This window comes from Sciurus carolinensis, chromosome 16, assembly GCF_902686445.1.
Source record: "Sciurus carolinensis chromosome 16, mSciCar1.2, whole genome shotgun sequence".
NCBI lineage: Eukaryota > Metazoa > Chordata > Mammalia > Rodentia > Sciuridae > Sciurus > Sciurus carolinensis.
This window is the reverse complement of record NC_062228.1, coordinates 26,837,330-26,862,727: the sequence shown is the minus strand read 5'-3', so window position 1 is coordinate 26,862,727 and position 25,398 is coordinate 26,837,330. Positions and strand designations below refer to the sequence as shown.

Genomic DNA, 25,398 nt, shown 5'->3' with positions numbered 1-25,398 from the left:
GCTAAGCTGACAGTGCTGACCTCAAACTTGCAGTCCTTCTGCCTCAACCTCCCAAGTAGCTGGAATGATGGGTGTTTGGGCCACTACATCTGGCTAGGAGAGTGAATTTTATTTGACTTACCTATATGTTTAAATTTTTTCATAATTAAGTTTCGAGGGAGGCAGTAAATATAACACTAGAAGCGATTACTTTTAATATACCATCTTAGGGAAAATTCTGAAAATATTTTCTAATGAGAAAGTCATTAAAATTTCCAGCATATAATATATTGTTGCCATTCATACTATTTGATTTAGCTTCGGTGAGTAGAAGGAATTAGAAAAAAACACTACATCCCTTAACACTATTTTGAAATGAGGTGAAGATTATAGCAATAGTAATTTCATGCCCACCGTCTGGTTTTTTCTTCCTTATGATCATTCATTTAACCAACTTCTCCCTTCTTGGCAGCATAATCCTGAAGGATTATTTTTTTCAGGAAAAAAGAAAATTCTTTGTCGTTCTGCTTAACAACTGAATATAAGCAAATATTTGAAGAGATGAATCACTGATTCCTGGACCATTTGTGAGAGAGGGTTATACCAGTTGGCCTGATGCCTCCTTGGTGAGCTGGCTCTGATGGTAGAGGTCTGTTTTGTACTGACAGTGAATACCAGAGCTGTACTGCTTTAATACTAAATTTACTGACACTCCCAAGGTTTTTTTTCTTCTATCAGAGGAGCTTTAAAAAAAAATACAGAATATTGGAAGAATATGCTGGACATGGTGGTGTACGCCTATAATCCTCCCAGCAACTCAGGAGGCTGAGGCAGGAGAATCTCAAGTTCAAGACCAGCAACTTAGTAACCCTGTCTCAAAATAAAAAAGACTGGGGGTGTAGCTCAGTTTTAGAACACCCCTAGGTTCAATCCCTAGCACCACAAAAATAAATATGGACATACGTACATATAAAAAATCTAATAAGTCATATGATAGAGAAATGGAGAGAATAGTCTTTTTTTCCCTCTCTCTGCCTCTCAAAAAGGGTGGGTGTATAGCTCCGAAGAGAAATACTTGCCTAGCATGCTCAAGGCCATGAGGTCGAGCCCCAGGCCTATGAAAGAAAGGGGGGATCAAAATTAATAATGTTACATTTCAGAGAAACATATTTGCAAATGAAATGGTTGACTTTGATTTTGCTCTCACAGGAAAATTGTTATCAAGGGTCTGCTGATTGAAAGCATTTATAGGACTGGGGAGATAGCTCAGTTGGTAGAGTGCTTGCCTTGTAAGCACAAAGCCTTGGGTTCAATCCCCAGCACTGGAAAAAAAAAAAAAAAAAAGAAAGCATTTATATAAGTCTTTCTATTAAGCAATAATATCCAGTGGTAAAGACTATCATTAGATTAGTTGATGATTATCCTAGCAACAGATGTGATAATTCTGTGTATTTAAATTATGTGACCAATTTTTTTTTCCTTCTCAAAATCAACTTCATGAATTAATGCTGAGTAGTATTCAAAGTTAAGGTAAAATGTTTAGGTAGTATGTTGCTTTTCCATAATCTCTAGTCTTACTAATTTTCAGTCTATCAACCTTGGATGCTGTTACCTGTAAGAAGGACACTATGTATGTCACTGGGTTGCTTCATAGGGTGAATCTGATGGAAAATATGTGAAATTATTTTTTTCATTTTGTTGATATGAATTGTACATCTCACTAATAGATGTAACTTTTTTTTTTTTTTTTTTTTTTGGTACCAGGAATTGAATTCAGGAGCACTTGGCCACATTCCTAACCTTTTTTTTTTTTTTTTTTTTTTTTTTTAATTTTGAGACAGGGTTCACTAAGTTAGTTGTCTAGGGCCTCATTAAGTTGCTGAGGCTGGCTTTGAACTTTGCGATCCTCCTGCCTCAGCCTCCCAAGCCTCTGGAATTACAGGCATGGGCCACTGAGTCCATATTCTAACCATTATTTTGACTGATATCTCCAAGGGACTACATACTAGGATAGTCTTAATTCATTTATATGAAAAGGGAGGTCAACATTTTTTAATCCCATAAGAATCGTCTTTAATACTTCAGTTTGTTCCTTCATTCAGTCAGTAGGTCCTACTTACTGTGCCAGATGCTATTGTAAATACTACAACAGTAATTTCCAGTCCTGGCTGCCATCAGAATCACCCGGGGAGCTTTTTAAAAGACACAGGCTTGGGCCACATCCTAGAAATTTGGGATTCTGGCTATTTGGAGTTGTATTGTGAGGTAAGATTATTACTTTTTCTGTTTTGTAAAGTATATTAACAGTCAGGTTAATCAGGATGCATAGCAATAAATATTGTAGGGCCAATACTAGTGCCCAGGTCTTTCGGACAGCAAAGCTCATGTACTATGTTATAGGTGGCCCCTGACCGCCTGTGCTAAAGTTATAAACTGAGTGTTACTGTCTTAAGACAATGGTCCTTGGAAACTGGGACGCATAATGCTTTGTTGTTGTTGTTGTCGTTGTTGTAAACGAGTTAAAAAAATTATAGTTGTTTAGCTTTATCACCCAATCAGTAGTCACAACTTTTTTTCCTATGAAAAGTATAATGAATAACTAACATTTCCAGATAACAAGCTATACATTTTTAGTGCTGAATGAATCTGAAAGATAATATACTTTGTTTGCTTACATCCCCTGCCTATGACTGTAATCCTCAAGATACAGATATGCTGAATTTTTTTTTCCTCTGTGAAATGCCTCACAGCTTCTTCCACTTAATTAACCTCTTTTTATGCCTTTACAGCTAGTCCTTTATTTAAAAAAGAAAAGGGAGGGAGGGAGGGAGGAAGGAAGGAAGGAAGGAAGGAAGGAAGGAAGGAAGGAAGGAAGGAAGAAAGGAAGGAAGAAAGAAAGAAAGAAAAGGTTTTGGTTGTAAAGAATATGGAAACTTCTTTTAGAAACTCCATTTTGCCAGGCATTTTGGTATGTGCCTCTAGTCCCATCTACTTGAGAGCCTGAGGCAGGGGGATCTCTTGAGCCCAGGAGTTCAAGGCCTCTGAGCAACATAGTGAGAACCCCACTATGCAAAACAAAACCAAAAAGAAAAAAAAATGTTCCATTTTCTTCTCTGACAGATTTATAATTGACATCATTTTCTGGGTCATTTAAGGAAAATTACTCTTTTGGAAGAAATTGACCCAAAATATACTTGAACTCAGTTTAGAAATGGAAAACAAAAATCTTTAATTTTTGTCTTACCTCCAAATTTAGTCTGACTTTAAAAAAAAAAAAAAAAGATGTATTGGACATCTTACAATCACTGTGAAATTATACTAAATAGGAATCTACATAAATTATTCTATATTCAGTTTATATACATCATAGGAAAAATTTTCCTGGGTAGAATAAAGTTTAGGATTTGTGATCAGGGGCTGGGAATATGCTCAGTGGTAAAGCACTTTCTAGCCAGGCACAAGGCCCTGGGTTCAGTCCCCAACACTGAACAAAAATTGCATTTTGCCGTGCATGGTGGCACATGCCTGTAATCCCAGCCTCAGCAATTTAATGACTTCTAAACAACTTAGCAACTATAAACTGTGACTTTATAGAATGTGCTATCGTCTGTCCTTCAAGCCTTTGTTTGCGGGGACTTGAACTCACCTGGACATTCTCAAATCATTACCAGTTTATTTTTAGTACCTGATTTGTCTGCCTTCTTCAGGTGTGCCTTCTCTGATTTAATGCATCTGGTTAAATTGAATCTGTTTTTTGCATCTAGCATCCCATCTGACCTTCCATACCGATGGTGTAGAAAGGCTATAGAGCATTAGAAAAACCCTTCTGTTCTGTCAAAATGAAAGTAGTTCTAGGCCCTCACTGTGCGGAAGCAGTTTGGAGTTTAAAGAACACTTTCCCAGGGGATGAGGCATTCCTCAGGAGTTTCGTTTTATCAGACCTTGGCCCATTCCCTTCCATCATCCCCCCAGTATCAGCTGGTTTAGCCAGACTTTCATAGCATAGTTGGTAAGAAACAGTAATAAACCAGAGTATTCTGTACCACCTTTAAACTGATGAGGTAGTTCTATATATGCTGCTATAGAAAGTTGTGGTATTAACTTAAAAAAGAAAAGGGCAAAAGCAGATTACAGGACAGTATTTATGACTTTGTCCTGGTTAGACTTAAGGAAAAAACTAATTTGTCAATACATAATAATAGGCAATGAAGCAAAGGAATAAATATCTTAACAAGGGATAAGTTTGGGAAAGGTATGGGCTTAGGTAGAGCAAAAGAAGGGCTTTCTAGGTTTTAAAATTAAACTGAATTTGGTTTTTTGTTTGTTTTTTGGTACTAGGGATTGAACCCAGGGGCACTTTACTGCTGAGCTACATCCCCAGTTCTTTTTATTTTTTCTTTTGAGACAGGGTCTTGCTAAGTTGCTGAGGGTCTTTCTAAGTTGCTGAGGCTGGCTTCAAACCTGTGATCCTCCTGCATTAGCCTCCTCAGTTGCAGAGATTTTTGGTGTGTACCACCTTGCCTAGCCTAAATTAGTTTTGTTTTTTGTTTTTTGTTTTTTTTAATAGAGTTAGCAGTTATATTATAAAAAAAAAAAAAGTAATACTTTAAAATGTCAAGAAAGTGATCTGGTGACATAATCAGCTGGGCTACTGCCCAGTGTGGCAGGCCTATCAGAAAACCTCTCATCTGAATCATTCCTATAGTACAATATCTGAGAAGGGCCAGAGCATGGCTTCTCAAATGTTGCTTTTGGTCTTTTTCAGACACTAGCATAACTTATAAGATCAATAGAAATTTATACCAGAGACCCTTTAAAAGAGTTATTTCTGGGCTGGGGTTGAGGCTCAGTGGTAGAGTGCCTCAGTACCACATAAAAAAATAAAGTTATTTAAAAAAAAAAAAAGAGTTATTTCTGGTTCCTGTCTCCTCCGTCCTTTTAAGCACTGAAATGTCTTTGTTTTCTCCTCTCGGAAGGGAATTGTACCCTTGTCCCTGCAGTAATGGGAATGTCATTTATTTTGACTCTTTGCTGGTTTAAATGTGTTCTCTGTTAGAAGGCTATTTCCAACTGAGATCTTGCGTTCTGCTTTTACCCGTATACTTCAGTCTGTTCTTTTAAGTACAACCTCCAAATTTTAAAGATAGCCAGTCTGTTTTTGAGGAACCAAGCACATCTGTGGTATTACTTGGCTCAGCCATTGCTGTCTTGGTTGTCTGGAGGCAGATAATATCTGTCTGTTCCCTCTTCTTTCTCTTCTCTCGTCCCATCCTTTGCTGTTCCTTTCCTTGCTTCCTCTCTTCCCTCTATATTAAATTCCATAATTATATATATGCAAAGATGTTCTATCTCCATTCTCCCCACCACCCTTATTTCTCCCTATGGGAAGTAAACGGGAAATATTGAAAAGAATTTGCTATGAATTTTTCCAAAATAATGAAAGTAATTTTCTCTTCTAATCCCACTGAATTTCAAATTTTATTTATATCTAACCCTAAACTAGTGCTCAGGACATGAGGAATTAAGCATAAATAGCCAGATATTGATTAGGGACTATACGCTAGCATTATGTATTCCTTACGTGTCCTAGTCTCCAAATGACAGCATGATTTTTTACTTTTTGCTGCCTAGCCCATGTCAGTCTCCTAATTCCAAACCTTTCCAGAACCTGTACAGAGGTTCTCAGCTCAGTGAATAGCTACTTCTATCATTTGTTTTTTTGATGATAACCACTGTGTGGGATGAGAATGACTATCCATAAACTACTGGAGGGCAGAGACTGTACCTTCCTTCTCTTTATTCCAGGGACCCTTTAAGAGAGTTATTTCTGGTTTCTGGCTCCTCTGTCCTTTTAAGCATTGAAATCTCTTAGTTATCTCCTCTTTGGAGGGAATCCTACCCTTGTCTTTGTTCTCCTTGTCCCAGCATTGTGCCTGGCACAAGGTGCTTAGTATTTTCAAAGATAATTGGCATGTCTTATTCTTTGTAGCAGACATGTACAACAGACTGATCATTGTGAGAAAATAACTTTGTGATATAAATTCATATTTCCCCAGAGTCTTGCTTACCTAACAGAAAAACTTTGCAGATACTTGTGTGATTTCTATAGATTCTTAACTAAGACTCCATTTGGAAAATCAGTGCAGTTTTAGGGATTTAAGAGGAACATTCTATTCTTTTATTCTTCTTGTTATCAAATGAGTGCTATCACAGTTGTATCATAACTTTTTCAACAACAGGCGTGTAATTAGATATTTTATTTGAAACATTGAATTGGCCCATATGTTTACATGAAGAAAGGAGATGATTAATTTTTTTATCACAAAAGCAGTCCTTGAAAAAATTGGACACATTCTTCTAATATATTTTTGTATACATAGGAAGAAGCACACATACAGTTTTTAAACATCACTTGTCACTTCTGTGGCTTACAAGGATATGAGTTAGCAATCAACTTTATAATATAATGATGTAAAGGAATTCTTGATTGATCGTTAATTCTGTTATCCAGTGATATTTCCTTATATTGGAAACCTATAAAAATCACCAAAGATGATGATTCTTTATAATTTAAATGTCTATATAACCAAACTAGGAAACTCAGAGTAATTGAGTTGCCAAGAACCGTCTATTCATTTTCCTTTTCCTTTCTTTCTTTTAGAACTGCCAGCAGATGACCAAGATTCCCTGTAACTGATAATGTTGGAAATCAGCTCTGCAATGTGCTTCGGCATTCACTTGTCAAAAACAAATAAGATGCAAATTCTTCAATCCCAGATTATGAAAACAGTACTTGGAAAACTGAAAACTACCTAAATGATTGTCTTTGGTTGGGCCGTGTTCTTAGCGAGCAGAAGCCTTGGCCAGGGTCTGCTGTTGACTCTTGAGGAGCACATAGCCCAGCTGCTGTGGACTAGAAGTGCCACTATTACCATGGGTAATTCCTGTATCTGCCGAGATGACAGTGGAGGAGAAGACAGTGTTGACACTCACCAGCAACAAGCCGAGAACAGTGCAGTCCCCACTGCGGACACAAGGAGCCAAACCCGGGACCCTGTTCGGCCTCCGAGGAGGGGCCGAGGACCACATGAGCCAAGGAGAAAAAAACAAAATGTAGATGGGCTAGTGCTGGACACACTAGCAGTAATAAGGACCCTTGTAGATAAGTAAGTATCTGACTCACTGGCCCCTCCAGTGCCATGCACAGTGTTCTGCCAGGAACTCCAATTTTTGGACTCCTTCAATTCATCAGGGATGTATTCATCAAGGCTTGTGCTTACTGGGGAGGGGAGAATACTTTTATTTTTCCTCTATGGTAGAGTAAATGGTAAGGTTTGATATTTTTACTGGCTGTCATCCACTCCTGCCTAAAATGTCAGAAATGTCTAAACATTTCTGTAGCAGAAAACACTAATTGAAGCTATGAATTTTATTTGGGTAATAGTAAATATGGAGTAAGTTTGTGTTGTTAGCTAGGAAATGGTTTCATGAAGACTCACTGTTACTATGCTTGCCTGTCTATTCCACTGACCAGAGATTGAAGATGAGTTGTTTCACTTAGAGTGTGACTGTATGCAACTACTGTTGGCAACCTAAGGACAAGGTCAAGAGGCGTTTTCCTTCTCCTTTCTTTTATATTTCTTATTTGGTTCTCATAGATCCAGTCAGGAGGCTAGTAAGTTGAAACTGCAGGACACACCTGTACTTGTTTTGTCTTTTCCCCTACTTTGTCCAACTTGGAGTACAAAATCCAGGATTGAATAACAGTGAAATTAAAGGGCATTGTTCAAGTTGGAAAAACAAGTTAATTTAAAGTTGTATAATTTAATAGTTGAGAACACAGATTTTAGAACCATGATGGACTCAGGTTCAGATTCTGATTCAGACACTTACTAGTTGCATGACTTTGGGTAACTTAACTTCACTAAGCCCCAGAATCCTCATCTGTAAAAGGAAATACTTTTCTTACAGAATTATCATGAGATAATATATATAAAATATCTAGTGTAGTGCTTTGTACAAAAACAGTTGTTCAATAGAGATTAGTAAGTTTTAAAAGATTTCTAGGTTTTTTGTTTTTTGGTTTTTGTTTTTTAGGTTCTGCTAGTAAAATTAAGTATATAAATATTTGATAATAATATTAATAAAAACCAAGTTTTTGTAGTTCCTCAGAAATTATAGCATATGCCAGGTGCAGTTGCACACACCTGTAGTCTCAGTAACTTGGGAGACTGAGGCAAAAGGATCACAGGCTCAAGACCAGCTTCAACAACTTAGCAAGGCCTTAGAAACTTAGACTTTTCTTAAAATAAAAAGGGCTGGGGATGTGGGGATGTGGCCCAGTGGTAAAATGACCCTAGGCTCAATCCCTAGTATCAAAAAAAATAGAATATATATATATATATATATATATATATATATATATATACACACACACACAACACATATATATGTATATATATATATATGCACATACATACATATACATATATAACAATATATAGATAACGATATGTATATTTATATATCAAAACAGTATGTACCTGAGCTATTTTAGACTCTTTCTCGCAATACCTGAGTATTTCTTGCTCTTCAAGAGTAATACTATACACACACACGCACACACGCACACACGCACACATGCATACACACACATATCAATACATATATATTGCTTTCTTTTTTTTAAATTGGGTTTGAACCCAGGATCACATAACCACTGAACCCGATCCCCAGCCCTTTTTTATATTTTATTTTGAGACAGAGTCTTGCTAATTCCTTAGGGCCTCACTAAGTTGCTGAAGTTGGCTTCAAACTTGCAATCCTCCTGCCTCAGCCTCTTGAGTCGCTGGGATTACAGGCATGCACCACTGTGCCCAGCTATACATGTATGTATCTTTTTAAATTATCCCTTTTACTGTAAAATTGTAATGAAAAGTTAACCTTCCCAAATGAGGAAGTAGACCACAGCAATTAATTAAGCCCATTAGAAAAACAGGTGCAGAATAGACTTTGCCATATTTTAAGAGTGTGATTAAGGGATTATGAGAATAAGGTAGGGCCATTTTTTCCAAGTACCAGGAAAATATTACAAGTTATAAATGACCTGTGGATAAAAAGCATATAATGCACTTATGTGAGGCAAGTATTCTACGTTTGAGTAACAGGGTAACTTTCACCTAAAACCTGTTTTTCCTAAATGATAGGTGTAATTCTGAGAATGAGAAAATAAGGCAGATGTGGAACAAATTAGAAAGGGACATGTTGGATAAGATGACAAAACAGAATTCAGTTTACGAACATAGACATAGAGCTCATTTTTATAAGTTATGACCTATAAAGTTTATAGAGCTGTTAAAATGAAACATGAAAGATAGAATATGTAAGTTTGGTAAAGGATGTATCTAAGTGCGTATATGCAAGCCAGACTTGTTGGTGCAAACCTATAATCCCACTAACTGAGGAGGCAGGAGGATCGCAAGTTCAGGGCCAGCCCCAGCAATTTAGTGAGACCCTGTCTCAAAAAAATACAAAGGACAGGGATGTAGCCCAGTGATAAAGCACTCCTGAGTTCAATTCCCAGTACCAAAAATGAAAACAAACGGCAGTTATGAAAAGTATATGAAATGAAAAGAACAGAATGAAACAAAAAGCAGAAAGAATTAAAAGGGAAAGAAACACATAGAAATCTTAGAAATGAAACATAGTTGCTGAAATAAAAATCTCAGTAGATGGTATAAATCCAAATGTGCCATAAAGAGAAAATTAATTAATTAGAACAGAATGTTGAGGGATTCACTCAGAACACCAGAAACAACAAAGAAATGACAGAAATTTTCAGAAGAAAATGAGTTAAGATTGAAAATACATAGCATTAAAATTAGACCATAGCAACAACAAAAAATGAGTTAAAAACTTTGTTTAGATGAGGGGAAAAGAAAACTGCATATACTAATTTATTTCGAAACAAAATTGTGGAAAATAAGACAACACTACCAAGGTGCTCTTTTCTGTAGCAACTCTCTCATCGTGGCATTAGGAACAGTGCTCTCCTCTCATCAGTGTCACCCTTTCTTAAGTAAAAAATAGAGAAAAGAGGACAATAAGTACAGGTGGTTACATAATTGCAATATATGTATGTACGTATGTATGTATGTATTATTTATTTATGGTTGACCTCAAACTTTCAATACTCCTGCCTCAGCCTCCCAAGACTCCAGGATTACAGGAGCACTGCGCTCAGCTTAGTTGTTGTTTCTTTACTTTTATTTTTTTATTTTTGGTACTAGGGATTGAACCCAGGGGCACTTAACCACTGACCCACATCTCTAGCCCTTTTTATATTTTATTTTAGAGACAGGGCCTCACTAAGTTGCTAAGGCTAACCTTGAATTTAGGATCCTCCTGCCTCAACCTTCCGAGCTGCTGGGATTACAGGCGTGTGCCATGCTTCTTTAAATATTCTTATTTTAAAATGATTTTGAAATTCTATTAATAGCATATTTTTGGTGGTGACTTGAATTGTTAATGATCTTAATGTTAACTCTTGTGTGTTTTAGAATTTTATTTGCAGATCCTTGGTCGTTTTCTTTTTTTCTTTTTCTTTCTTTCTTTTTTTTTTTTTTTTTTTTGGTGGTGGTGCTGGGGATCTAACCCAGGGCCTCACCCATGCTAGGCTAGTGTTCTACAGCTAAGCTGCATCCTTAGCCTTACAAACTCTCTTTTCTGTATGTATATGCAGGGGATTGAACCAAGGGGCACTTTACCACTGAGCCACATATGTGCCCCAGCCCTGTTTTGTACTTTACAGACAGGATCTCCTTGAGGTGCTTAAGGCTTGGCTAATTTGCTGAAGCAGTGTTTGAACTCGGTATCCTCCTGCCTCAGCCTCCTGAGCCCTGGGATTACAGGCATGGGCCACTACAGCCTCTTGATATAAGTTCTTTTCTTACTTGTGTGTGTGCCCACATGGTTGGTGCACACTTGCAGGGCTGCCTTGCTTATGTGTGCACTCTGTGCGAGTGAGTCTAAAATTGAAATTGGGGGTAGTTCTGCATTCTGACTCAGGTCCTGCTGCTTATCTTTCTTTGCCTTTTTCAGTCACTGGGAACTTGCACTTTATACCAGTTTTAGCTCAGTTTATCATTAATAACTTTTTCATCTCTTTCACTGAGAGGGGAACATCTGCCCATCCCTAGGCGAAGTTTGGGTTCCTTTACCCTTGTGAGCTTAGAACTCCTAATCACCTTTGTTCAGCTCCTAACCTACAGCCCAGTAGTCCTCTGACTTAGCTTCAGCTTCCCTCCAGAAATTTCTGCCACATTTCTGCTCCATAAAGGAATTTATCTTGTTATTTGAGTGTAGGAATGTGCCTGCGTCCATTAAGTACCTCTGCATAGAACTGAAGTACTCCTATTCCTTATTAGTTCTCTATATTGAGTTTTATTACTCTTTCCTTCTTCCCTTACCTCATTCTCCTCTCCAACACCCACCTCCACATGTCAGTAGGCAGCCATTCTAGTGAATTTAAGATATGTTCTTCCCTGTAGTTCCAGCTACCCTGGAGGCTGAGATGGGAGCATTTGAGTTCCAGATAAAAATAGCAAGACCCGTCTGAAAAAGAAAAAAAGAAGATATATTCTTCCAATTCTATCATGTTTGTTTATGTCTGTTAGGAAGAATATTTATAGAGTTTTATGTGTGATTTTTTTTTCAGTTTACATAACTGATTTAGTTATAAACCTCTTTGTTTTTAACTTTACTCAATATTAACTTAAGAGTTAATATTTTGTTATAACTTAAGAGTTAATATGTTGCTATATGTAAATCTGCAACTGCTTCTGGCCACCACACAGTGTGCTTGAAAGTACCATATTTTGTTACCTTTTCATCTGGTGATGGTCACTTAGGTTACTGCCACATTTTTATTCCTACAAATGACCCTTTGGTAAATAGCACAAATAAGCATCAATTGGTAGACCTACGTAAAAACTTCTGTGGAATTGTTTTAATATGTGCATACTTAATCTAGGTATTACCAGAGTTTGCATCAGTCAGTTGTATTGTTTTTAAAAATCTTTTAAAATGATTTCCCCTTATGTGAAAGGACACAGAATTTATCAAGCTACCAGCACCTAATGAGTACCTGAAATGAACATAGTAATTCCTATATTACAAGTTATTCTTATAGACATTAATTTTTTTATGACAGAAAACAGAGATCCAAAATAAGTGTTATTTGTTTAAATAAACAGCGTGTCCTTAAGCAATTAGAGTTATCAATGTTTGATGGAAAAATATATCAGTATTGAAGTTCCCCTGAAGCATCTCCAGGATTTCTGGGATCCCAGTTTGAAAACTCAAGGAAATAAGATATATGATGCCATTTTAGATTAGTATCTAGAATATTAAATAGTTTCTTGATTAAGTTTGGTTTCTTTTTCTTCTAATACCATTTTATGAAGTTTAAGCATGCAGTGATATTTCCCAGAAGCAAACTTTCAAATGAAGATGTTTATTTAGGTCCCTGATTTCCTAAGTCCTCAGTTGGGATTGCCATCTTCCACCCTGGCATTTCTTTGAGGTAAGTATGAGGAAGATGATGTTGACCTTTCTGGCTTGTCTCAGTTGGCATTGGGCCTCTAGAGGTACAGCTAAGAGTAGATTCTGGTCTCCAATTTTGGTCCTATGCTTTTACTGCAGACTGCATAGCAACCCTTGCGTGTGCCCATCAGCCCATTTTGTCTGTGGATCCTCACAGGCAGTGACTGTGGAAATGAATGCATATGGTATACATTTGTCCTTACAGGTTGTAGCTCTGGTTGTTTCTTCCATCATTTTCCCTACATTCATTCGTGTTCATCTCTTTCTATCCTCACACTTCCAGTTTGATTTTTTTTCTTAGAAATATCATTTATTATTTCCTCAAGTTTTAAATGTTTTAAAGTCTTAAATGTTTGTTTTTCAGTGATCAGGAACCTCCTTATTCAATGATTACATTACACGAAATGGCAGAAACAGGTATTTTTCTAACGAATACTTTTCTAACGAATTAACAATAATGAAGAAATGTGGCCACTTTATTTTTTAAGACAAAAGATTCTAAAAATGTCCATGTGTAAGCCCTTAGTGTTTGGAAATTTCCCTATAAATGTGTAATATCCTGAATATTAGCTGCATGTCTTGGTGATGGTTTTTTCTCACTTGAAATGATGAAAGGAAAAGAAAAAAAACTTTTTTGGCATTGACAGATTTTGACCATAACTGTTCTAGAATTGGGAAGATAACTTTTTGTCCCTCAATTTCCTAAATATAATTCTGAAAATAGAACCAACACAGAGTATTCTAGTGTTCTCAGTTAATTCCTATGTAGTGAATAAGATGTCTAAAACTGTTTTAATCATAATTTGATGACCCAAGATCATAGTTTAAGTTTTCTCCAAATAAAGATGTCCCCAAACCTCCAGACACCATAATGAGAATTTTGATCCAGTCCACCACGATGACTAGCAATTGATAATTATGTCCATGCCAAATATTGTCTGCTCAAAACTATAAGATGAGAGCTGGGGTAGAGCACTTGCCTACCATGTGGGAGGCCTGGGTTCAATCTCCAGTACTACAAATAAAATCAAAGCTGCAGGACCAAGGCCAAAAGTATTTCTGTGTCAATGTGAAGTCCTCTTGTGTTACTCTATAAGTTATATATTTTCACATTTTCAAAATAGTGACTCCATTATATAATTTTCTTGATTTACTCTTAGATGAAGGATGGTTGGACGTTGTCCAGTCTTTAATTAGAGTTATTCCGTTGGAAGATCCATTGGGACCAGCTGTCATAACATTGTTACTAGATGAATGTCCATTACCCACTAAAGTAAGTTAATAATAATATTTTATAAAACTGTCATCTGTGCTTAAGCACAGGATTAGTGACTACAAAAAAACATTTGATATATGCATTTCCTCTTCATACATTTGAGATGTTTTATTCAGTATTTATTTCATTATGTAAAATGTTTTTATTACTAATGAAGTGATGCCTCCTCTATCAATAGCATACTGTAAGGTGTTAGTTTAAATTTTTGTAAATGTTAAAAATTGTAGCATTTATATTTATAATAATCTTTGGAAACTAGAAGAAAATGTTCTGTTGCTGAGTTGATTTTCCTATCTTTCTCTGAGCAACTTCCTCTTAATAAAAAAATTTTCAATAAGAGGAAAAGAGCATTGTACTGAGAGTACTTTTGAGTCTTGCTCAAACATATTAGGCATTATTGTAGCTTTAATTATACCTTCTTAGAACAAAAATATCAAACATTCATTGCCTTAGTCTGTATATTCTGCAGATTTTTCCCTTTTTTTTTTTTTTTTAATTTGGATTCTGGCATGTTAGTCTGTTTAAACCTCAGACATTTGGGGCCTGTGCAGAAAAAAAAATTATAGACAGAAGGGAAAAACTTTTAACCTAGTCACTGATTGATTGGTTGATTTTTTACCTAGACTTATAAATGGTTTCCATTTTAATTTGCTTCAAAAACTCTGGTGGGATTTGTTCTTGCTTGGCAAAATTTTGTTTTGTTGGTTTTTTTTTGTACTGGGGATTGAACCCAGGGTTGCTTTACCACTGAGCTTTATCCCCAGCCCTTTTTATTGTGTCTCACTAAGTTGCTGAGGCTGGCCTTGAGCTGGAAATCCTCCTGCCTCAGTCTCCCAAATTGCTGGGATTATAGGTGTGCACCACTGTATCCAAGCAGCGGTGAAACTTTTTTTTTCCAAGTAACTTTTTACTTCAACATCACTAGGCCCTAATATTATTAATCATATTGATATTTGAATAGCTTTAGTCTATTTAATGATCCAAGAGTGGTGTATGTATATGGAGGGGGAGGTATAGATAGATATGTAGATATAGATATCAAATGTACAGCAAGTGTATTTTGAATGAAATGGAAGCTAGAAATTCCATTCCGTTCAGATTGAGCAAATAATATTTCCCATCAGTAATGATATTGAGGTACACGGTGTAATTTTTACGTGGTTATTCTGAGTTTAACACCTGGTTATAGCTTTAGCTCAAAGAATTCTTTTGGGAAAATGACCTGAGAAGTATATATATCAAATCATATATATCAAATCCACCTGTACATTTTGATTTTTAGGATGCACTCCAGAAACTGACTGAAATTCTCAATTTAAATGGAGAAGTAGCTTGCCAGGATTCAGGCCATCCTGCCAAACACAGGAATACATCTGCGGTCCTAGGCTGCTTGGCAGAGAAGCTAGCAGGTAACTCTAGAAAGCACCACAAACGAAGATCTACATTGTTTGACTTTAAGGAGAGTTTGCACTACAAGTCTTGATCAAACTTGCTATAGCAGAAAGGAGAGATGGGGCTAACTGTAAGAAACATTATAAAGGATACAGAGACTAAGTGTAATCTAACTTAGCTTTGCAGATTTTCAGAGAAATTTAAAAGAAAAAAGTTGTATTTATTTGATTTAAGATTAAGAATAAGGGAAAAAGCTAAATTTAGTATAATAGCATATATGTAAAAAATTTATCTAGCTAATGAAGACATACCAGAGAGGAGAAGAGGAAAAGGAATTTAGATTGCAGTAGTTCCTGAGACACAGATATTTGACCTTTTTATGAATATTATTCATTTTAGGAACATTAACAGTGAAGTACATGTGAATAGCTCAGCTAGTTACTTGACTTGTAGTGGAAGAAATAATGGACTGGAAGTAAGAACATGTGTGCTGGGTGCAGTGGCACATGCTGGTAATCCAAATGACTTTGGAGGCTGAGATGGGATTACAAGTTTGAGGCCAGCCTTGACAATTCAGAAAGACCCTGTCTCAAAATAAAAATTGAAAAAAGGACCAGGGATGTAGCTCAGTAGTACCAGAACCAAAAACGTCACTTTACTCAGTGGATTCAATTGTTCAACTCAGAAACAATAATGGTACTCTAACCAACCTCAGAGCAGGAGGTTTGAGTAAGATAATGTGCGTGAGACTATTTTGTAAAAGGTATGGATTTCGTTTTCGTTTTTGTTTTTTTGCGGTACTGGGGATTGAACCCAGGGCCTTTTGCTTGCAAGGCAAGCACTCTACCAGCTGAGCTATTTCCCCAGTCCTAAACGTATGGATTTCTACCAAAACAATTTGATTGTCATTAGTTACTATTTAAAAATAATATGGCACTTTTAATTATAGCCAGTGTTTGTTGTATTTGTCTAGGTCCTGCAAGCATTGGTTTACTTAGTCCAGGAATACTGGAATATTTGCTACAGTGTCTGGTAAGTGAGACATCAAAGCTAGTTATTCCTAGTCATCTAGAATTTTACGATTTTCTCAAGTTGCCAACATAGCCCCTAGCACAGAGAATGGAATTAGTTGTAAATTTTATTTGCAGGTGTTTCCTGAGAGTTATTTATTCCCTCTTATGTTTAAAAAAGAAAAGGAATTTATTATACACAAAAGCAAAAACAACTGAGTTAGTCCATTTTTAAATTTAGTCATGAGATAGCAACTGGACTTTTCTGTATGTACTTAGAGCCTACCAAATGGTAATAGGGACCCCAAAGTGGAAATAAAACATGGCATTCCAGCGTCAGGTCAGGTTCCCAGTGGATATGAATCTCTACCCCTGCCTACCTACTGCTACTGGTCTTAAAACTGTCATCTTTGGGTATTTGATGTACATCTGTGAAGCTTGTGGTTGGTTCAGGCTGTACCTTCAGATCTCTCCCAGTGCTGGACTGCAGTCTTGACCAGTTTGTATTTTTAAGTTCTTTTTGCAGGCCTAGTGAGCCTTAGTCTTTTCCAAAATTTCAATCTGAAAGACCTCATATGTCCATACCTACATGATATGGCTTAAAATTAGACCTATACTGTAAGGTCAGGATTCAGCTTCACCCAGAGGAGGGAAAAATGGGCTTTGTGGCCAAGGCAATACCACAGGTAGAAATCCAGAGAAGATCAGAGAAAGTAGTGTTTAGAGGTAGGAGGATTTGGACCCAGTAGCCAGCAGCAGAGTTCAGGGCTGGAAAAGCCAGGCAGAGGAATTGAGAATGGATATGTCATAAAACAGGATGCTTAAGATGCTTCACAGTGGGGGAGGGTGTTGGTTCTGTGATAAGCTTTGCTAGACTTAGTTGGCACCAGGGAAGTACATGGTAATTCTCTTAGAGTTCTGCAGCTCTCTGGAGGCTCCCCAGGTAGTTGTGGAAACATGACTGTGAGAGGGATGTTAACCAGGTAGGCCTTCTTTACATGGGAACTCGGGTGCCTTGAATTCAGGTGTAATTCCAAGAGCCCTCTTGTTGCTCTCTGCCCTACCATCGCTATTTGTAGACTTCCTTTCAGGGTCCAGATTAAAAACAAGTCATTAGTTGTTAATTCCATTATTTATAGTTGCAAAAGTTGGTAGTGATGAGTCATTCTCTTTAGGATTCTGAATAAAAGGTTATTTTTAGCTCCAGTTCTAAGTTTCATGGCTTGCTTAAATGAATGTAAAAATCAACATTTTATTTAACAGAGCCTTCACATAAATTTTACTAAGTAAAATGATTTTATACAATGTTTTTAACAGGATATGTTGAAATTTGTTTCTGTAAATTAACCCAGTGACTTCAAGGAAGAAAACAGATTAAGAGATTTCTATCTTGGTTCTTCCTTTTGAACAATATTTGCCAAATGAATAATTGAGGACTTGAATGAGGATGACTTTTCTAACTGCTTAAAAACCAAAAACACCTAGGGGCAAGAAGATAAAATTGATAACTTGTTGCCTCTGCAGGGGGTGATTTTTTAAATGATTCCTTTTCTTTCAGAAGTTGCAGTCCCACCCTACAGTCATGCTATTTGCACTCATCGCACTGGAAAAGTTTGCACAGACAAGTAGGTATAGTGACTTCTTGCACTAATGATCTTCTGTATTCATTGTTAAAAATCTTAAGTTGTCTTTGTTACTGGATAACCAACACTTTGAACCCCACCAATCTTGCACACATTCTGTTTTTCCCTGGGTAGACATTTCAAGGCCAGTGAAGCATAACAGGGACAAAGGCAAAGATTTTCTTGCCCAAGAATCTGAACTAGTGAGCATTGTTACTCACTTTATTTGTGTGTTGCTGAGTATTAAACCCAGGAGTACTGTACCACCAAGCTACATCCCCAGCCCTTTTATATTATTTTGAGTTGGGGGTTTCACTAAGTTGTCCATGCTGGCCTTCATCTTTCAGTTCTCCTGGCTCACCCTCCCCCCGTCCCAAGTAGCTGTGATTACAGGTATGTGCCACTGTGCCTGTCTCATTACTCACTTCTTATAGTAAAACATTTGGTGAAAGGGTTGCTAGAAAATTGTCAAAGTTCTCTCTCCTAACAGCTCGGGAGGCTGAGTCAGGAGGATTGCGAGTTCAAAGCCAGCCTCAGCAACAGCAAGGTACTAAGCTCCATGAGACTGGGGATGTGGATCAGTGGTTCAATCCCTGGTACACCAAAAAAAAAAAAAACTCTCTGGCCTTTTCATCCTTAGAAACATTAATGGAAGTTCATTCTGGTCCCCAAGTTCTCCAATTACCTCTCCATACTCATTACCACCACTAATTTGCACAACAAATCATCCTACTCTTTCATTGTTAATTCAAGGATTTCATCTTTCTAAACAGGTGAAAATAAATTGACTATCTCTGAATCCAGTATTAGTGACCGGCTTATCACATTGGAGTCCTGGGCTGATGATCCTGATTATCTGAAACGTCAAGTTGGTTTCTGTGCCCAGTGGAGCTTAGACAATCTCTGTAAGTTGGAGCTGTCCGTCTGCTTTAAAATGTCAGTTTCCATTTCTAAACTCATTTTGCTGATAGCTTCCCTGGCCTTCCTTTTGTTAAGAATGAGCGTGAAGCTGGGTGTGGTGGTGCACGCCTGTAATCCCAGTGACTCAGGAGGCTAAGGCAGGAGAATCGCAAGTTCAAAGCCAGCCTCAGCAACTTATTGAGACCCTGTCTCAAAATAAAAAATAGGGCCAGGGATGTGGCTCAGTGGTCAAGTACCCCTGGGTTCAATTCCTGGTACCAAAAACAAATAAAAAAAAATAAAAAAATTCGTGTGAGCCCTTTTTTTATAAGCTTCTGTACTGGTTGGTTGGATATATTCTAGCAGAAAGGTATCCTAAAAACCCTTTGATAAGAATTATATGGAGGGCTGGGGTGTGGCTCAGTGCTAGAGTATTTGCCTAGCATGTGTGAGGCACTGGTTTCGATTCTCAGCACTGCATATAAATAAATAAAGGTTCATCAACTACTAAAAAAAAATTTTTTTTTAATTATATGGAATGTTTCTAATTCCAGCGTTCTCATTCATAAACCTCTCTTGGCACACCCTATTTTATGCTGTATTAAGAACCTTAATCGTATGGCACTGTCTAACCAACTCTTTCCAACACAAACTATAATGCAGACAAGTCCTGCTGACTTCCCACCTCTGGGCCCATTCTCTCAACTTGGAATTCCCTTTTTTTACTTTTCTACCTATCTCACTTTTGCTCCTCAAACCCAACCTATGTCCCCCCTGCACCATGAGGGTCGTTCCTGGCTTTTTCTTTTCCTTCTCCAAGGACTCCTAGAACAAAAACTACTAGTACTGTGTCCTCACTTCCCGCCCCATCGTTAGCACGGCGCTGAAGCACGTTGGAGACATCACTCCCCACTTCTGCTCCAGCATTGTGGGTACGGCCTGTGTAGAGGCCAATTAAAGAATAATTCTGAAAAAGTTCAATTCCAATTGTATTTCATGAAAAAGATACAGGGAATAGAAACATCCACCTCACGGTGCTGCTCTTCTGGCATTTGCTTGGTCAGCCTTTGCATGGTGGTGGAGCAGCAAAGCTGAGGTGCTAAGCCTCCTTGCCAGTTCATTCCTTGGCAGGGGTGGCAGCTAGAGATGACAGTAGCTTTTTTTTTTTTTTTTTTTTTTTTGCCCCACAGCAGCCTGCCTTAGAAACATGACCACTTTTTTCTTTTGCAGTTTTAAAAGAAGGTAGACAGCTGACCTATGAGAAAGTGGACTTGAGTAGCATTAGGGCCATGCTGAATAGCAATGACGTCAGTGAGTACCTGAAGATCTCACCTCATGGCTTGGAGGTAAAATTTCTGCAAATGGACCTTTTCGGGGGTAAAATCATTTTGCTCCCATTTTCATGTCCTACTTTTGAGCAAAAGCAATGTCTTTCCACCTGGAAGTTTATTTCCTACCTGCAGAGTGAGAAGAGGTAGAAGTGATGGGATAGTGTCTTGAGATATTATCTGCTCGGTTATACCTCACATGGAACTACACCTATTATAAGCACTGTGATACTGACTGGTTTAAATATGTCTGTTTTTAATCTTTGTAAAAAGACTAGTGTTTCAAAAGGAGACACCTCCTTTTTTTAAATTTCAATGTAGTCAATCATATTAGGTCTGGTTCCCTTTCTCCATGTATGTTACATGTTGCTGACTTTGAGGTGAAAGTTGATGAAAAGCTCTTATGTACAGCAAAGTACCACAGGAATTGGACGTGAGGATTAAAGAACTGTTTGAAGAATGGCTACAGTTCTTTGGTCCTAGGTATTCCCAAATCTGTTGGGTAGTTTTCTACTTTGTATTATATTTAGGTACCCCATCTTATACCCTTTCTCCATCAGATGAAGGTGATACTTAGGAATTGATAAAAGGCTCTTGTCTGGAAGATCTTAACCTGAAAGCAATGCTCTGTGTGTACTGAAAAATGAAGCCAGCGGCCTTGACTCATTCTTAGTGCAGCCATCTTTGCAGTCCTCTAAGTCTGACACTAATCCTGCTAGAACTCCCTGGAAATAAAACTATGAACTAGCTGTAGAATGTACTTCTTTCGGTTTTAGGCTTTTTAATCACTGAGGATGGACAGAGGAGGACAGTAGTCCACCAGGCACTTCAATAAGAAAAACTACATTCAGCCTTCCCAGTAGTCAGCTACTTGGGTGGTCTTCAGGCACTGATGGTGGATTGTCCTGCTCTTTGGTTTTGCCAGGCTCGCTGTGATGCCTCCTCTTTTGAAAGTGTGCGTTGCACCTTTTGTGTGGATGCTGGAGTGTGGTACTATGAAGTAACAGTGGTCACTTCTGGTGTCATGCAGATTGGCTGGGCCACTCGAGACAGCAAATTTCTCAATCATGTGAGTACCTGGAGAACTGTATAAATTGGAGCAGCAACAATTTGCTTTGCTTCTTCTGGTGGGTGAGTGGGTGGAAGGTACCCTAATTTTCCACCTAGAGGTTAGGCGTGTACTTTGTCTTTGTTGACTGTACTCTGACCCCAGCTACATCTTTGGCTCAGGTTTTCTGTGCTTCATTTTTGTTTTGTTTTAATGTCTTACTGGGGATTGAAACCAGGGGCCCTCTACCACTAAACCCAGGCTGGCCTCACACCTGTGATCCTCCTGCCCCAGCCTCCCAAGTTGCTGGGATTATATGCATGCACTACCATGTCTGACTTATGATGTCTTTTATTACTTACTGCCTTTCAGTTCTTTCTCAGAAGTATTAATATAAAAAGGTGAATAGGATCTTAAGACATTATTTTCAGTGCTTGACCAAAACAAAAAAAAAAAAAAGAGAGAGAGAGAGAGAAAAGAAGCAGATACAAATCATTTTCATTTCTTCTGATGAATGACACTATTTCTGCCATATAGTCACAGATATTTGACCCCTCATATTAAGAGGCTTAAAATACTGTTTCTATCTTACTCTCCACATTACTTAATAGACTACTGATTTCTTTCTTTAAAAAAAAACAAGTGGGTGATGGCACATGCCTGTAATTACAGCAACTTGGGAGATTGGGGCAGGGAGATGGCAAGGTTAAGGCCAGCTTCAGCAATTTAGCAAGGCCCTAAGCAATTTAGTGACACTTGTCTCAAAAAGGACTGGGGATGTAGCTCAGTGGTGAAGCACCCCTGAATTCAATCCCCAGTACCAAAATCAAACAAGTGCTTGGTACAATGGCATTTGCTTATAATCTCAGTTACTCGGGAGGCTAGTGCAAGAGCATCCGAGTTCAAGACTGGCCTGGGCAATTTCATGAGACCCTGGATCAAAATAAAATTTACAAAGGCCTGGAGAGGTAGTTCAGTGGTAGAGCCCTTGCCTAGCCTGCCTAGGGCTCTGGGTTCAATCCCTATTACAGCAAACAAAAAACAAGCATTTTTCCTTGATTCAAGCACCAGTTGATTCCCTATTAAACTCTGACAATAGTCGATGATGTATTTTCCTAAATGTAGGATTTTAATGATGTTGCTGTACTTAGCAAATTCATTTCAAATGGACATTGTTCTGGTGATTCAGAATCTTTTTCCTGGATAGATAGAATGTTTCCTAGAATACACCTGGTTTCAAAAGACTTGAAGTGTCTCCATGAAGCCTCTTATTTGAACTCTTATTTCTTGGTTAACAGTTTTGAAGGATGATCAAAGCACTGGACTTAGAGATGAGTATTAAAATGAGAAGCTTAAGACTGGGCATGGTGGCACATCACTGTAACCAATGACCAGGGAGGCTGAGGCAGAACGATCACAAGTGTGAGGTCAGCCTCAGCAGTTTAACCAGACCCTCAGGAACTTAGCAAGACCCTGTCTCAAAATTAAAAAATAATAAAAAAGACTGGAGATATAATTCAGTGGTAAAGCACCCCTGGGCTCAATCCCCAGTACCAAAACAAGAGAAAGAAAGAACAGTTTAAGAATAGTTCTTCCGTCAGGCGCAGTGGTGTCCATCTGTAATCCCAGCAGCTCAGGAGGCTGAGGCAGGAGGTTCAAGAGTTCAAAGCCAGCCTCAACAACTTAGTGAGGCACTTAGCAACTCAGCGAAACCCTGCCTCTTGCACTTAGCAATTCAGTGAAACCCTAATAAAATATAAAAAAATTCAGTGAAAAATTCAGTGAAAGCCTCTAATAAAATATTAAAAAAGGGCTGGGTATGTGACTCAGTGGTTAAGCACCCCCGGGTTCAATCCCCAGTACCAAAAAACAAACAAACAAAAAAAAAAACGAATAATTCTTATACACTTACAGAATTGTCTTGTGTTGTATATTTTTATGAAAGGTTGGGAGGAGTAAGTATCCAACGGTGTACTTCAACTTACCAAAAATGTTTTCTGCCTTTTCATGAGCATCTATGATGTGACAGATCTTTCACATATTCATGTTCAGTCTTTTTAAGAATTTGGGAGAATAGTATTCTCTCATTTAAAGATGAGGATTAACAATAATGCACTGTACATTTCACAAAACGAGAAGAAAGAATTTTGAAAGTTTTCACCATAAATAAATGATAACTGAGGAGATATATATGTTTAACCTGATTGAAACATTATACAATGTGTTAAAACTTTACAGGGTACTCTATTAATATGTGTAATTTTAATGTTTTTTATATATCAGTTAAAAATAAAAATTAAACAAGAGGAAGATGAGGAAAATGAGATTCAGAGAAATGAAGAAATTTTCCCAAAGTCTCCTGATCTCCAGACAGAAGATTCCCAACTTAGGTCAGGACAGCCCATGCCCCTTCCTATGTAGAAGCATGCTGCCTGTAGAAGCTAACCCTAGCTATCTCAAACAGAAAAGAATGTCTTGGAAACCTGTTGAGAACTCCCAAAGCAATGAGGGGTTTGAGAAATAAACTCCAAGGCAACATTAGGGGCCAAGAGAAGGAAGTGCAACAGCCAGTGTTTTAGGAGGACCGTCTAGCCAGGATGCAGCCAACATTGCTGCCACAAATCAGTCCTAACCACACCTCTGTAGGGTCACTCACACACTGAAGGTCTGATGGGAAGAGCAAGAAGCAGGATTCTTATCTTCCATACACTCCCCATAACAGGAAGGTGTTGGGATATTGAACAATAGAAAAAACGACGGCATCCCCTTATGAGGAGAGCATTTAAAATATTCCACACATGACAAGCTATAGATAAACTTTGTTGTTGTTGTTGTTTTTTAAATTAATACCCTGAATACAAACTAGCTACCCTTTTCTCTTGTTCATCTGTCCTAGCCAATGGAAAGTTAATCCTACTGGGAATATTTTTGAGCTGAAAGAAGTTGTAGTACATCTAGCTTGTTCTCTGGGATGTAAGCTCAAAGGATATTTAAAGTGCATTTCTGTTAGGCATAGGCATCTATTTTTAACATCTACAGAAATGATCTATGGCTAAAATTTTATCAGAGTTCTGCCTTTGACCCATAGTGCTACTCCGTTATGGAATTTATCCAAGCACAGAGGACACTTCAAGGTAATATCTAGGCCACCCTTAATGGCTAGGAGTCTTCCAGGAATTTCAAGTGTTCTGTCAAGGACTTCCTCTGGGACATTAGAAAGGAAGATAGAAACTATGTTTTGCCTATTCCCCAGTACCCAAAATTTAGTAGTTTTGAAGTTTGCTTGGTTTGTTTTTTTGATGCTGGAGATTGAACCCAGGATCTTGTGCAAGCTGAGCATGCACTCTACTGCTGAGCTGTGCCCACAGTGGTTTTTATATTGTAGTTGAGGAGTTTGTCAAAACTTTTTTTTATCCCCTAGAACAAGCAAAAGCCATCAGAACCTAAGATCTTATTTGGATTTAGCCCACATTTTCAATCCCTTTCTCCTTAAAGCTTTTCACCATTGATCCTTAAAAGCAGCAGTTGTTTGATTGGTGTACTGCTTCTATTTCCTCTCTCTCTCTCTCTCTTTGGTCAAGCACTGAAAATAATATCTTAAGATCCCATCCACCTTTTTATGTTAATAATTCTGAGAAAGAATTGAAAGGCAGTAAATAATAAAAGATATTATTAGCCAGACATGGGGGTGTATGCTTATAATTCCAACAACTTGGGAGGCTGGGGCAGGAGGATCACAAGTTTGAGGCCAGCCTGGGCAAGACCCTGTCTCAAAATAAAATGTATAGGAAAGGGCTAGAGGTGTAGCTCTGTGGTAGAGTGCTTACACAGTATATGTGAGCCCCTGGGTTCAATCCCCAGTACCACAAAGAAAGAAAGGGAGGGAAGGAATTGTCAGAAACCCATATGATGTTCAAATGAAGCTAAATCTCAGAATAGATTTTAGCTGATTGTCCACTATAATCTTTCTCATGAAATTTCTGAGCATTTGGGTGTTTTGAAGTCTACTCCATTCAGGAGGGGTGTTTGCCTGACCACAGTGCAGTGGAAAATATAATGGCCTTGAAATCGGAAGAATTTAGGTCCAAGCCTGGCTCTGCTTCCCTTAGTAACATGTCCTTAGACAAGCAGGCTGACCTCTCTGAACCTTTGTTTCCTCTTAAAATATAACATTACCAGCCTCGTGGTGGTTAAGTAGAACTAAATGAACTAATAAATGTGAAAGTGCTTACTAAATGAA

At 37.9% G+C, this 25,398-nt stretch overlaps 1 protein-coding gene across 6 annotated transcripts in view; it reads left to right on the top strand.

Moving 5' to 3' along the window:
• Rspry1 (ring finger and SPRY domain containing 1) overlaps window positions 1-25,398 on the top strand; it is a 44,039-nt gene that overhangs the window by 7,684 nt on the left and 10,957 nt on the right. For 3 of the 6 annotated variants that reach the window (XM_047528024.1, XM_047528025.1, XM_047528023.1), the window contains exons 2-11: window positions 2,082-2,244; window positions 6,641-7,145; window positions 12,947-12,999; window positions 13,743-13,855; window positions 15,141-15,267; window positions 16,224-16,282; window positions 17,819-17,885; window positions 18,656-18,787; window positions 20,013-20,128; window positions 21,036-21,179. In XM_047528024.1, the coding sequence (XP_047383980.1) occupies window positions 6,796-7,145; window positions 12,947-12,999; window positions 13,743-13,855; window positions 15,141-15,267; window positions 16,224-16,282; window positions 17,819-17,885; window positions 18,656-18,787; window positions 20,013-20,128; window positions 21,036-21,179 (1,161 nt within the window). In that variant the 5' untranslated portion in view covers window positions 2,082-2,244; window positions 6,641-6,795. The remainder of the gene's footprint in view (window positions 1-2,081; window positions 2,245-6,640; window positions 7,146-12,946; window positions 13,000-13,742; window positions 13,856-15,140; window positions 15,268-16,223; window positions 16,283-17,818; window positions 17,886-18,655; window positions 18,788-20,012; window positions 20,129-21,035; window positions 21,180-25,398) is intronic. The other 3 variants (XM_047528022.1, XM_047528026.1, XM_047528027.1) reach the window with 1 other exon arrangement.